Source organism: Notolepis coatsorum, assembly GCF_963971535.1.
Source record: "Notolepis coatsorum genome assembly, chromosome: 9".
Classification (NCBI taxonomy): domain Eukaryota; kingdom Metazoa; phylum Chordata; class Actinopteri; order Aulopiformes; family Paralepididae; genus Notolepis; species Notolepis coatsorum.
Window position 1 is genome coordinate 82,300,500 of NC_140173.1, and position 15,685 is coordinate 82,316,184.

Sequence of the window (15,685 nt, forward strand, 5' to 3'; positions counted from 1 at the left end):
CAAACAGTACTCTTTCTTTTCACCAGTTCATCATACATATTCTCGAATTGATTATTTGTTTATTGACAACACATTTCTATCTCAAGTGCGTTCCTGCTCTTACGATAGCATTGTTATTTCAGACCATGCAGCAATAATCTTAGAGCTAGCCTTCCCGGACAAATGTCCATCATTCAGGCCGTGGAGACTTAATCCACTATTGCTATCTGAGGACTCATTTTCATCGTTCCTGTCCACTAAGATCAAATTTTTTATTGAGGTAAATTCTACCCCTGGCATGCCTATGTCCATCATTTGGGAAGCTCTTAAAGCTTTTCTCCGTGGAGAAATTATTTCTAATTGTGCTCGACGTAATAAACTGCACAACAGCAGACGCACTGAACTTTCAGACCAAATTATTAAATTGGATTATTCATACGCAGTCTCTCCGACACCTTCACTTTATAATGAAAGAGTGACCCTACAGACGGAATTTAACCTCCTTTCCACCAGTCATGCTGAGCAGCTTCTACTCAAATCACGCCAGTCCTTTTTTGAATTTGGTGATAAACCTAGTAAAGTGCTGGCACTACAGCTAAAACACCGCACCGCTCAGAACTTGATCACGCAAATTAACTCTGCCACTGGAGAGATCTATACGGACCCATTGGAAATAAATGGTCAATTCAAAACATTTTATTCTTCACTATATACCTCTGATTCCCCCAAAGACCCCTCTCTCATGAATAGTTTCTAGTCATAGACAATGATTCAATGACTCTTTTGGAAGAGCCCATTAGCGCTGATGAAATTCAACAGGCTTTAACTATGATGCAGAGTGGGAAAAGCCCAGGCCCAGACGGGTTCCCAGTGGATTTTTTTTTTTAATATTCCACCCAGTTATGTCCCATTATGGCTTCAATGTTTGAGGAATCTTTTCAATCCTGCTCGCTTCCTCCGACTCTCTATCAAGCCTCAATATCCCTGCTTTTAAAAAAAGATAAGGACCCGAAAGACTGTGGCTCATATCGTCCTATTTCTCTCCTTAACAATGAAGCAAAGATCTTGGCAAAGGTACTCGCTCGACGACTGGAATCCGTTATACCAAGTATTATCCATCCAGACCAGTCTGGCTTTGTGAAGGATAGAATGGCTTTTTTCAACCTGCGGCGCCTTATGAATATAATTTACTCATCCACCGAGTCTCCCGTTGCAGAGGTCGTTGTTGCGCTAGACGCAGAGAAGGCCTTTGACCGGGTTGAATGGGACTATTTATTCTATACTCTGCAGAAATTCGGTTTCAGCGAGAAATTTGTGTCCTGGGTCAAACTTTTATACTCCTCTCCAGTGGCATCAGTTCGAACAAATGATGTGACTTCGGAATATTTCCCCCTACAACGCGGTACAAGACAGGGTTGCCCTCTCTCTCCGCTACTATTTGCACTAGCGATCGAGCCACTAGCTATTTCCTTTCGCAAGGACCGCCATGTCCAAGGCATCATTAGAAATGGACAGGAACAAAGAATCTCGCTATATGCGGACGATGTCCTGTTGTATATCGCGGATCCAGCGGCCACACTTCCACGTGTCCTTCACATACTACACGAGTTTGGTGTTTTTTCTGGCTATAAATTAAACTTAAACAAGAGTGAACTCTTCCCCATAAACTCCTTAGCTAGAAATATCCCCCCCTCTAGGTTCCCCTTCAAGCTTTCCCCAAGCAGCTTCCGTTACCTTGGCATAACGATAACACATAAACATTCTAATCTCATAGCGTCCAACTTCACCCCTCTACTGGAGCGCACCAAGCAGGATTTTATCAGATGGTCATCACTTCCTTTATCACTTGTTGGCAGAGTGAACACTGTGAAAATGAACACATTACCGAAATTTCTGTACTTATTTCAAAATATTCCAACCTTTATTTCAAAGTCATTTTTTAAAGCCCTCGACAAGGCAATATCAGATTTTATTTGGAACAAACGCCCAGTCTGAATAAATAAAATGGCCCTCCAGAAGCCTAAATCACAGGGAGGCTTCGCACTACCCAATTTCTTGGTCTACTATTGGGCTGCAAATATTCACAGCATTCTCCCACTACGGACTCTGTCAGTGGGTACCGGCATGGGTGGACATGGAAAGGGCATCTTGTTCTAGAACATCTTTGCAATCCTTAGTCTGCTCTTCGCTCCCAGTCACAACCGCCCAGTATACCAACAACCTCTTAGTACAACACTCCCTCCGGATCTGGTCCCAGTTTAGAAAACACTTTGGTCTCCACGCCATGTCACAGTCGTCACCTGTCCACAAAAACTTCCTTTTCCCTCCCTCTATGGTGGATGAAACCTTCAGCAACTGGTTTAAGAAGGGCATTCTGAACATTTATGATTTGTACCAAGACAGTTCTTTTATGTCTTTCACACAACTGTCCCTAAAGTTTAACTTACCAAAAACAAATTTTTTCAGATATCTACAGATACGTGATTTTGTTAAGAGCAAATTTGACCAGTTCCCCCATACACCCCCAAAAACTTTGATCGATCGCATCTTGGAGGTGAAGGTTGTAATCAAAGGCTCAATATCTAAACTATATAACATCATATCCATATCCCTACCCTCCTCAGTATTGGCTATAAGACAAAACTGGGAGTCCGATCTAAATCATCAATTTACAGACAAAGAATGGGAAAACGCTCTTGCCCGAATACACTCTTCTTCAATATGTGCCCGCCATTCACTGATACAGTTCAAGCTCCTCCACCGTCTATATTGGTCAAAGACTAGACTGGCGAAGATAAATCCTGGCAAGGCCACACGGATATCTTCCACAAAACATGGCAGCCCTTCCTATCCCATTTCAAAACCCATATGACTCCATCCAATCGTGGGACCCCATGACCCCCCTCCACCCCCTATCTACCTTCATGACACTGCTAGCCCACGCATGGCTAGGGAGATGGCATTGTGGTGGTCTGCTAAGGGTGTTAAATTTACTTTCCATTTTATTTGTTTTACCATCTGGAAATTACGCTACTAAAATGGAGAGTAACACTTATATTATATATTATTATTACGGTATGTATATATAAAAATATCTTTGTTTTATCTTTGTTTTATTTTAATTTTACTTAATTTTTCTTTTGCGTAGCTTTGTCTGCCACATCTGTACTTTTGTTTAATTATTTAAATGTCTATTTTTTATTTTTATCTCTTTTTTTTTTTTTTGTCATGTATGTTTGTCGTCGCCCTCACTGGGTGGGATGGGTGGGATTAGGGGATAGGAATGGGGAAGGAAATGGAAGTTGTATAATTTTGATAACTGAAATGTATAAATATGTACTAATTCTTCCAATAAAAAAAGATAAATCTAAAAAAAAATAATAACTTACCCGTGGATGAAGAGGAAAGCTTCACGGCAGATTTGTATCGCCCCGAAGAAATAGTTGGTGTAAGCACGTTGTCTTTTTTTGGAAATCGATTTATTTGCGATAGTCCATTCTGACTTTCGACCAAAAGCCTGGAGCTGAGCCATAATAATCAAATCTTTATGATCCTCTTCGAGAGCCGCTATCTCAAAACGCCTTGTGGAAACTTCATCACGGTCCAATTTTGTGATACATGACCGCCGATTAAGAATGTCACTGCTGCAGGTAAATTATTCATCTAATAAAGGTGCTGTACGTGCTATTCTCTACATTAATATAATAATATATAATGTGTTGCTGCAGGTAAATTATTCATCTAATAAAGGTGCTGTACGTGCTATTCTGTACATTAATATAATAATATATAATGTGTTGCTGCTAGGGGTGGGACAATACATCGATCCAGATCGATATATCGATCTATTATCAATAATCAAATAGGATCGACGCAACGTAAAAAGATCTATTCATATTGCGATACTCTTATTTTGAAAATCCCCGCGAGTCATATCCGCCGGCGCCCAGTATTGTGAAACTCTGTGTAGACATTACAGCAGTGTTTGCGTCTGCTGTAAAGCACTACAGAGCGTCTATTTTGCTAGCCGATATAAGTCTGTGCAGTTTTTTCCCCGCAACGGGTCAAATGCATATAACAGGCGTTGCATCGTCGCCATTCCTTTATGCCAACGTCGCGTTAAATATCTAAATGAACGTCGCGTTGGCTGCTTAAAAGCTAAGCAGCTAACCGTGAGAGAGAACAGGAGAGGAGAGAGGGGACTTGGAAGGAGGAGGGGTGGGGGCTGTGGGGGACTGTGTGTGTGTGTGTGTGTGTGTGTGTGTGTGTGTGTGTGTGTGTGTGTGTGTGTCTGTGTGTGTCTGTGTGTGTGTCTGTGTGTGTTAAAGCTCAATATATAAAAACAAAAGTGAACAGGAGGTCTATTTGTATTAAAAACAATAGATTAATAATTTACTGCTGCAGGTAAATTATTCATCTAATAAAGGTGCTGTATGTGGTATTCTCTACATTAATATAATAATATATAATGTGTTGCTGCAGGTAAATTATTCATCTAATAAAGGTGCTGTACGTGGTATTCTCTACATTAATATAATAATAATATATAATGTGTTGCTGCAGGTAAATTATTCATCTAATAAAGGTGCTGTACGTGCTATTCTGTACATTAATATAATAATATATAATGTGTTGCTGCAGGTAAATTATTCATCTAATAAAGGTGCTGTATGTGGTATTCTGTACATTAATATAATAATATATAATGTGTTGCTGCAGGTAAATTATTCATCTAATAAAGGTGCTGTACGTGGTATTCTCTACATTAATATAATAATATATAATGTGTTGCTGCAGGTAAATTATTCATCTAATAAAGGTGCTGTACGTGGTATTCTCTACATTAATATAATAATATATAATGTGTTGCTGCAGGTAAATTATTCATCTAATAAAGGTGCTGTATGTGGTATTCTCTACATTAATATATAATGTGTTGCTGCAGGTAAATTATTCATCTAATAAAGGTGCTAGTCCGACGCCACACGCGGAAGTGCGGTATTTCTCTCAACTCATACTATGCTCCAACTAGCCTACATCAGTGACTATCATGACCATTATTAATGGTAAAGCCATCACAAATGCTCCACATAGATTCCCTTTATAACTTTATAAGCGTACATGGTAGAAACATGGGGTTTTGATTAGTGTTTTACTACAGTTCTAGTGTATCCAGTAAACCCTCCAATGTACAGTCCCCCCCCCCCCCCCCCACCTCCAATTTACAGCCCCCCCCCCCCCCCCACATACCCAACCTCCTCCAATGTACAGTTTCTTCCCCCTCAAATGTATATACTCTCTTTTTAGGCTATTTTTTTGTATCACAAACAGTACTGTGTATTTGTAGATCTGGTATGTCATAAATGTCTAGATGTAACAGTACTGTATATCTGTATGTCATATAATTATGTTATTATGAATTGAAAATGGGGGACCCTGATGTAAACAAGACGAAAGTATTTCTCTGGTCTGCATCCCCTTAACAATTGTGTGTATTGAGCCGTACTGTATTGTACCGAGCAGTGAACTCCAAGCCCACGTGACTGAACTCAAACTAGAAAGAAACAGACTAAGAAACGACGTAAACTCCATGATCAAAACTGCAAAAAAGAATTTCATCAATGACAAAACTGAGGAAAACAAAAACAAACCATGTGAACTTTGGAAATTACTCAATAATCAACTAGGATGCAGTAAAAAACTTAAAACCAGATTCTCAAACATAAACATAAAAACGGACAACACGCTCATCACAGACAAGCTGGATGTAGCCAATTACTTAAACATTTTCTTCACAAACATAGCCACAACACTGGTAAACAAACTACCCTCCCACTCAGGGCTTTATGGGGTAGAACACATAGTAGCTTACTACAAAAACCTAGGGGTCCGCAAGGACGACTTCAAGCTGGAAATGGTAACAACAGATGAGGTACTCAATAAACTGAGCGCCCTCCAACCTAACAAGGCCACTGGCCATGAAAACATCCCCTCCAAATTCCTCAGAGACTCAGCAGCCGCCATCACCCCAATCATCACATACATAATAAACCTCTCCATAAAACAGGGACACGTCCCCAAGGACTTCAAAATTGCGAGGGTGACCCCTCTGCACAAAAATGGCAGCAAATTAGACCCAGGCAACTACCGCCCTGTTTCTATTCTCACCTCCATCTCGAAAGTCATGGAAAAAATAGTCTACGAACAGGTCGAAAAGTACCTAGCGGAAAAAAATCTAATCTACGAATTCCAATCTGGCTTCAGAACATCCCACTCCACTGACACATGCCTTCTCTATTTGAATGACCACATCAAACAAGAGGTGGACGCAGGCAAATACTGCGGCATGGTCATGCTGGACCTACAAAAGGCATTTGACACGGTCAATCACTCCATTCTGATTGACAAGCTAAAAGCAATTGGTTTTGATAGTCTATCAGTGAGCTGGATGCAATCCTACCTTGAGGGGAGGGAACAGATGGTGGAGGTAAACGGTACCCTATCCCCCCCCCCTCACAGTGAGCTGTGGTGTTCCACAAGGAAGCATACTAGGACCGCTACTGTTCTTAATTTATGCAAATGACATGTCGTCAGCTTGTGACTGCAACTTGTTCCTGTTTGCGGACGACTCAGCCCTGCTGGTCTCTGACAAGAACAAGTTACAGCCTACAGGTTGAAAAAACCCTCAGCTCGGAACTAGGCAGAATCTGCATATGGCTCGCTGATAACAAACTATCATTACACATGGGCAAAACAGAGTCCATTCTCTTCGGTTCAAATAACAAACTCAGCAAGACCGACGGCTTCTCAGTTACAGTGGGTGACAATATTGTCACAAGGAAAGATGAAATTACCTACCTGGGTTCCATCCTAGAGGCTAATCTCTCCTGTGACAAAATGGCATCCAATGTAATAAAAAAAGTCAACCAACGAACTCGATTCTTGTACCGGATCTCCTCTCTGGTAAACAAGAATACCCTGAAGACTCTGGCAGGAGCACTCATTCAGGGGTACTACGACTATGCTTGCACCTCATGGTACCAAAGCACCTCAAAGGCGCTAAAAACAAAATTACAAACATCTCAAAACAAACTGGTCAGACTACTGCTTGACCTTACTCCTAGAACCCACCTCACCCCTGCCCACTTTGACAACCTAGGATGGCTTAGAGTAGACGACAGAGTACAGCAACTTGCAATGGGCCTGGTCTACAAGATACACTACACGACCAAGGTACCCATGTACATGTCAAAATACTTCCCAAAGGTCAGTGAATACCACGATCACAACACCAGAGGGAGCTCCACAAATCATGTTAAACCCAGATTCGTCTCAAATAAGGGACTAAACACGTTTCGCAATTATGCCACATCAATGTGGAACGCCCTACCCAAAGCTGTAAAGGAATGTGGATCACTACCAGTACCCACTTTCAAAACCTCTCTCAAGGGACACCTACGGGAGACTGCAATTCAACACTGGCCCCTGTAAATATCCTAACCCAACCCCCTCCAATGTACAGTAATTTACCTAGTATGGTTGTCAATAGTCCAATGTACAATTTTGTTTGTTTATACAGTGTCTCCTCCCCCCCCCCCCTCAATGTACAGTTTTGCTTGTTTATACAGTGTGCCCCCCCCCCCCCCCAACCACCTCCAATGTAAATTACCCAGTATGGTTGTCAATATCCCAATGTACCCAACCCCCCCCACCCAACCTCCTCCAATGTACAGTTTCTACGTCAAATGTATATACTCCCTTTTCTTGACTCCTTCTGTATCACAAACAGTACTGTATTTGCAAATCTGGTATGTCATAAATGTATAGATGTAGCAGTACTGACTATCTGTATGTCATGTATGTCATATATGTCCTGATGAATTGAAAATGGGGGACCCTGATGTAAACAAGACGAAAGTCTTTCTCTGGTCTGCATCCCCTTAACAATTGTGTGTATTGAGCTGTACTGTATTGTACCCATTCTGCAATCTGTTAATAAAGTTTTCAATCAATCAATCACCCATTCTGCAATCTGTTAATACAATTGTCAATCAATCAAACCTATTTTATTGATATTTGGAGAAAGGATACATATGCGAGTAAAACACCCACTGCTAGTTTGTGATATTGAACGGTGCTGTGCGTTACCTGCTTCGTTCAGACATAACCTGTCAAATCATCTGCAAAACATTATGAAAACACAACCCTGCTCTTTGTAACTTTATATCTTGGCTTTCAGAAGGATGTCCAGCAGCTTGTGTTGACGCTCGCTCTGCCATTTTGACCGGGAATCCTTCTCCTAATAAACGTTAATCATATTAGAATGATATCCTCAACAGCTGCTTTAGTCGCTCTTTAACAAGAGCCTCCATCTGTTCTATTTGAGACATTTCTAAATGTGAAATTAAAACTCTATTCCTTCATGATGCTCTGCCTCGGTCTGTCTCACTTCCTGCATTTAGTCACGTGAGCAACACAAGGTGCGTCATTGGCGGGTTTACTCCTCCTATCCACCACAGGCAAGGAAACTATAACATAAGGAAGAGTCATCACGTCAGAACACCAGGCAGACGTCATGTAATGACCCTTCCTTGTGTTATAGTTTCCTTGCCTGTGGATAGGAGGAGTAAACCCGCCAATGACGCACCTTGTGTTGCTCACGTGACTAAATACAGGAAGTGAGATAGACCGAGGCGAGGTAGAGCATCAGGAAGGAATAGAGTTTTAATTTCACATTTAGAAATGTCTCAAATAGAACAGATGGAGGCTCTTGTTAAAGAGCGACTAAAACAGCTGTTGAGGATATCATTCTAATATGATTAACGTTTATTAGGAGAAGGATTCCCGGTCAAAATGGCAGATCGAGCGTCAACACAAGCTGCTGGACATCCGTCTGAAAGCCAAGATATAAAGTTACAAAGAGCAGGTTTGTGTTTTCATAATGTTTTGCAGATGATTTGACAGGTTATGTCTGAACGAAGCAGGTAACGCACAGCACCGTTCAATATCACAAACTAGCAGCGGGTGTTTTACTAACTATGTATCCTTTCGCCAAATATCAATAAAATAGGTTTGATTGATTGATTGAACATTGTATTAACATATTGCAGAATGGGTACAATACAGTACAGCTCAATACACACAATTGTTAAGGGGATGCAGACCAGAGAAAGACTTTCGTCTTGTTTACATCAGGGTCCCCCATTTTCAATTCATCATAACATACATGACATAGAATAGAATAGACTTTTAATTGTCATTGCACAGTATACAACAAAATGTCAGGGGAGCTCCCACAGACCGTAGTACATATACATACATAAACACATAACACATATAACACTGTAAATAACAGAATATTTTAAATAATAAAGTGCATGATGGGTGGTAATCAGAGATTATCAAGTGCAGTGGTAAGTGCATGGTGCACGTGAGGGGACAGTCAATGAGTGTTTAACAGTCTGACTGCTTGGGGGAAAAAGCTGTTCTTAAATCTTGAACTCTTGGCATGTATGGACCGGTATCTCCTACCTGAGGGAAGGAGCTGAAAGAGGTGATGTGCTGGGTGAGACTGGTCCTTGATGATACATTTAAACAGTACTGTTACATCCAGACATTTCTGACATACCAGATCTACAAATATACAGTACTGTTTATGATACAAAAATAGTCTAAAAAGATATACATTTGAGGGGGAATAAACTACATTGGAGGAGGTTGGGTATGTGGGGTGGGGGGGGGGGGAGAAACTACATTGAAGGTGGTGGGGGGGGGCGGGGAACTGTACATTGGAGGAGGTTGGGGGGGGACTGTACATTGGAGGAGGTTGGGTCTGTGAGGTGGGGGGAAGAAACTGTACATTGGAGGGGGTGGGGGGGGGGGAACTGTACATTGGAGGGTTTACTGGATACATTAGAACTGTAGTAAAACACTAATCAAAACCCCATGTTTCTACCATGTACGCTTATAAAGTTATAAAGGGAATCTATGTGGAGCATTTGTGATAGCTTTACCATTAATAATGGTTGTGATAGTCACTGATGTAGGCTAGTTGGTGCATAGTATGAGTTGAGAGAAATACCGCACTTTCGCGTGTGGCGTCGGACTAGCAAAGATAATTCTGGTTGACAGTTTTCCTGTTCTTCAATTCGCTGTTCTTCCCTCCAGACCCCCCACAGCTGTCAGTCTGTAAGGAGGTTCCCCCTGAGCAGCAGGAGAGGAGCCTCAGTCTGGACCAGGAGGACCCAGAGCCCTCACAGATTAAAGAGGAACAGGAGGAAACCTGGAGCAGTCAGGAGGGAGAGCAGCTTCAAGGCCTGGAGGAGGTTGACACCAAATACTCCATATTCACTATAAGCTGTGTGAGAAGCCTCCATGATCAACAGCACGGTCAGTCCCCACATCTTAACCAGACTGTAGACAACCACAAATATTAATGTTTATTAAAGGCTAGGCAAATTGTATTCTGATTAAAAATTATGTGTGGGTAGTAGTTGTTTATTGCTGGGTTTGAGTAGGAGCTAGTAATTAGGTCTGAATTTGAAGTAAAACACAAGATACACAAGGATAAGCACTCGATGAAGAAACCCAATCCCAGTGCCAAACATCTATGCTACATATATATATATATATATATCAGGGTTCGAAATGAACAGGGGCTTGGGGCAAAATCAAGGCCAGATTAAGAATTCAGAGGCCTCTGGGCCAGACTCTTGGTGGGGCAGCCACTAACCAAGGCTACATACCAGGCAAACTACAGTAATCAAAATGACTAATCCTGCTACTGATGCATTTTAACACGTCAACAAACAGCTATCCATGCATTAAAGCATTCCGTCTCCAGACGGATTTCCGTCAATTTGATTGGGGAGATCCGTCCATTTGATTCGCGGTCTGACGGAATTGGCTACCTGGTATAATATGATTTGTAGATGCATACACATTTAAACAAAATTGATCCAATCAGAGGCGCCAAATATGAAGAAAAAAAATCGCGCCGCGCCAAGCAGAGTCATTGAGAGACAGGACGCTGCTCGCTCCGGAGGCTCGCTCCGCGGTTGCAGCTGCAGTCTATTGGGCGAGTTACACATTTGCGAGGTCTGAGAAGTCTGTCCACCACATGGCAGGGTAACAAGATAGTCATGTAAAATAATTAAAAACTGCGTGTTTTGGTTTAACGAGTCGCCTTTTTTGCAGCCTCGCGCGTCAAGTCAACTCTGCTTGTTGACCTAGTTTGTTTGTTTGTTTGTTTGTTTGTTTGTTTGTTTATTTGTTTGTTTATACCACGCTGCTTGCACTCGCTGCTATACCGATTAGCTAACGTTAGCTTAATAGCGTCGGTTAAATGGAAGGAGTAAGCCGGCCACTAAAAAGAGAACCCACCGTGGGGTTCTCAGATGAAAAGGATGAGCGGCACCACCTAACAAAAGAAAGTTTAGAGAGGAGAGGACGTTTGAAGAGACTGGCTAGGCAGCGCTACTGGGGGCTGTAGTGGTGAGTTGTTAACTATGAATTGAAAATGGGGGACCCTGATGATGTAAACAAGACAAACGTCTTTCTCTGGTCTGCATCCCCTTAACAATTGTGTGTATTGAGCCATACTGTATTGTACCCATTCTGCAATCTGTTAAATATTGATTGATTGATTGAACATTTTATTAACAGAATTGCAGAATGGTACAATAGAGTACGGCTCAATACACACAATTGTTAAGGGGATGCAGACCAGAGAAATACTTTTGTCTTGTTTACATCAGGGTCCCCCATTTTCAATTCATCATAACATATATGACACACATGACATACAGATAGACAATACTGCTACATCTATACATTTATGACATACCAGATTTACAAATACAGTATTGTTTGTGATACAAAAATAGTCTAAAAAAGAGAGTATATACATTGGAGGAGGTTGGGTAGGTGGGGTGGTACATTGGAGGTGGTTGGGTAGGCGGGGTGGGGTAACTGTACATTGGATTATCGACAAAACCTTACTTGGTCCCAAGAAGAGGGTCTTGTGTATTAAATAAAGTTTTCATTCATTCACTCTGGATCTGGTAAATCCAGTAGCAATACACACAATTGTTAAGGGGATGCAGACCAGAGAAAGATGTTTGTCTTGTTTACATAATCAGGGTCCCCCATTTTCAATTCATAGTGACATTTATGACATACACAACATACATGACATCATGACATTTATGACATGGGGACATACTTGACTTACAGGTATAGTACTGTTACATTTGTCACATATATGATAAGCAAATATACAGTACTGTTACCCAGAGATCCTAACAGTAAATATATACATATGATGAGGAGGAGACTGTACATTAGGAGGGGGTGGGTGGGTGGTAAAAAATATATACAAACGTGGGGAGGAGACTGTCCATTGTTGTTGTGGCATAATTTGCTAAACGTGTTTAGTCCCTTGTTTGTATGATAACAAGCCGTTTAGTTCATGGTTCAAAGTAATGGGAAAGGGGTGCTAGCTCGCCATCAATCAGAAGCTAGCCACAAGACTTGCATTCACGCTCTCCAGCACACAGCCTCCCTGCCTGGCACAACAACCACAACAGTAGGGTATATAGTCACAGTCAGGACAGTAGGCTCTACAAGTAGGCTCCCTTAAAACGCTAACGCTATTAAAAAAAAATAGTGGAGATTAAAATAAGAATATGACTTGGCCTGAAAAAAAGTTCAGTCAGGAGATTCTTTTTTGCTTTAATCCCTGAGCTATCCATCGAGAGAGAGAAAGTATAGTTGAGGAAAATTAATTATATTCCCTGTCTGCCAAAGTTATTGACAGGGTACCACACAATATATTATACTTTATTGTTCAGTTATTCTGTCAGTTTCATGATGGCTGTCCCTTTCCTGTTTAGATTTTAACTTAGCAGCTCCGCTTTCCTACCGTTTAACTTTTTTATCCATGCTTTTTGAGTCTCATATGATACAGTACTACTCGAGTCTTATGCCTCTTTTCCATGGTACCTACTCGACTCTACCCTACTCTACTCTACTCGCTTTAGGTACCTGGTATTTCGTTCCTTTTCCACTGCAAGTACTAAAATAAAGTACTCAGTTTGTCTCCGTGTGGGGAGGCGGGGCTGCTGGTGTACAGCTGAGAGCTCCATAGCTCTGTGAGAGCTCCAGCATAGCTATGTCCGTGAGCTAGGCGCAAGCCAGAGTAAAACACAGTTTTCAATCAATCAATCAATCAATAACAACATTAACGAGACTCGTGTCTATTCTGCTAACGCTAACGTTACCTCTCATTGTGTCTATTCTACAAGCGTTAACGTTAGCTAGGCTGTCTATGCTAACGTTGGCTAACAACAAAGCTGTAACGTTACCAGTCTCGCGCCTATTTGCTAACATTAGCATTAGGTAATAACCGGTTTAAAATGGATGGTGATTACCTCACGTTGTGTATTCTACTAGCATTAACGTTACTCATACAAACAATCGATAGCGAGTTATATTGATCACGCTATGTACGATAGCCATGCTAAAACGCTAGCACAACATTAGCACCTAACCTAACAACAAGCTTTAACAAGTCAGCAATCTTTTTGCGAGACTAAACTCTCCGCTCGGTGGCAAATTGTGTTGATGTCGATTTTGTTTAATCAATAAATGAGGCAGAATACACAGTGACTGTATCCTTTGTTTATTGCACTTGTGCCTGCTGCAAACATAATGAAATCCTATGCGAGACATTAAAGATGGCGGCTTTCTGTTTTCGTTCTGACTCTCCAACGAGTGACGCGTCTCTCTTCTGACCAATCAGTGGTCTGCAGTGTTTCACGTGACTTTTCTGGTACCAGTTCTACTCGCTTGGCACGTGCTTGGAACCTCGACAGAGCAGGGACTAAAAAACTACCCAAAAAGTACCCAAAAAGTACCTGGTACTTTGGTCATGGAAAACTGAAAATACAGAGTAGAGTAGAGTCGAGTAGGTACCATGCAGTGGAAAAGGGGCATTAGTCTACTTGATCAACTTGCAAGTGCAATTCTCGCGGTCAGTGGTCAGCTGACCTGACCTGACAGTGACCCCTGGACCTGGACGTCAGTGTCACGTCGACTCAACATCTCTCACCCCCTCATTATCAAACAATCAATCATATTTTTATTTGCAATACAATTTTTTTTATAAAAATAGATAGAGATGAGATGATACTAGTAGTCACTATAGATGCTGTGAAAGTAAACGCTGGATCTGATTATATATATATATTTTTTTCTTCCGTATTTCTTAATTTCTTTTTACTAGTGTGTAGTGGAGGCCCCTAGTCACTAGGGGGAGCTCGAGGATATCCGCTATCAGCACCGGCGGGTCTCTGCTGTCTGTCATGATCCCAATCTGCCTCATCCGTGTCGGGGCTGGGATGTGGAGATGCGGGCGTGACAGCAGACTCTACGTCTAGTCTTCTTCTTCTTGTATATTTCCGGCGGACTACGCGTCTAGGCGTATTGCCGCCCTCCACAGGACAGAGGGAGCACTATAGATTTCCAGCCCTCCCTATACGTCTAGTCCAGGGGTCAGCCACCTTTACTATCAAAAGAGCCTTTAACCCCCTCCCACAAAATAAAATGCTCAGGGAGCCGCACAACCTATGTACCCTTAAAATGAAGATAACACAGTGTATAACATTTTATATATCCCCACATTTAGCATAAAACGCCGGACAATTGCATACCCAAAGTAATTTGCGATTTATTATATTTATACTTATTGCATTAATGGAAATAAAAATAAACGTTTTGACTTTTTATTGCTGTTTTTACCTGTTATAACAAAGGAAAAACCTCAAACTCTTATGAAGAGGAGAAAAAATACTGGCTGTGTAGACCTATTTTTAAATAAAACACAGAAGAGGAGACGAAACACTGGTGTCTGTAGACCGACATTGAAATAAAACCCTGAACTATTCAGGTATATTTGAGTCCTTCCCTTATTTGTGGAACATTTATAAAATAAAAAGTAGTCCACTTTAAAAAAAGACTACCATGTGTAGACCTACTTTGAAATAAAACACAGAAAAGGAGAAAAAACACTGGCATCTGTAGACCTACTTTGAAATAAAACCCTGAACTATGCAGCTCTATTTGAGTCCTTCCCTTATTTGTGGAAAATCTATAAAATAAAAAGAGAAATTTTCGTTTGCAAATTTCGCACCACATATCAGGCATAGGCTACAGGTATATAGTAAGCCTGGATTGTTAGTCGTGAAAGCAAATTAATCTGTCCACGCTGAATTAAACCCTCTATTTTCCTCAGACTTTCCTTTTTTTGGATTTATCCATGGTCGGAAACTCAAGATTAGCCACTTGCAGACGGCAGGGAGAGGCACGGGTGTGACGTACTGTATATTTTAGTTGATGAAATATTTGTGTTGACAAAATATTTTAGTTGATGAAATATTTTTTCATGTCAGTGTCACAGTATGACATTGATCTCAAAAAAAAAAAAAAAAGTAAAAAAAATATATATATTTTTTGGAGGCCCCTCGTCACTAGAGGCCCACGGGCCGCGGCCCAAAAGCCCCAGACAGTTTACTAATTATATATATATTTATATATATGCTCTACAGTGCGAGCATTTCCCTCGAATTTGCCCCTAATAATATGTGTGTGCGAACCGGAAAAATCATTTACTCGCAGTGTGCGAGACGAGTGAAGATTACAAAACAGC

At 41.2% G+C, this 15,685-nt stretch overlaps 1 protein-coding gene across 1 annotated transcript in view; it reads left to right on the top strand.

Moving 5' to 3' along the window:
* Nucleotides 1-3,614: 3,614 nt before the first annotated feature.
* Nucleotides 3,615-15,685, top strand: part of LOC311234684 (uncharacterized protein) — a gene marked incomplete at its 5' end in the record, with an annotated part of 45,420 nt that continues 33,349 nt past the window's right edge. The window contains 2 exons of the mRNA XM_084321928.1: nt 3,615-3,629; nt 10,239-10,368. Of these exons, the coding sequence (XP_084178054.1) occupies nt 3,615-3,629; nt 10,239-10,368 (145 nt within the window). The remainder of the gene's footprint in view (nt 3,630-10,238; nt 10,369-15,685) is intronic.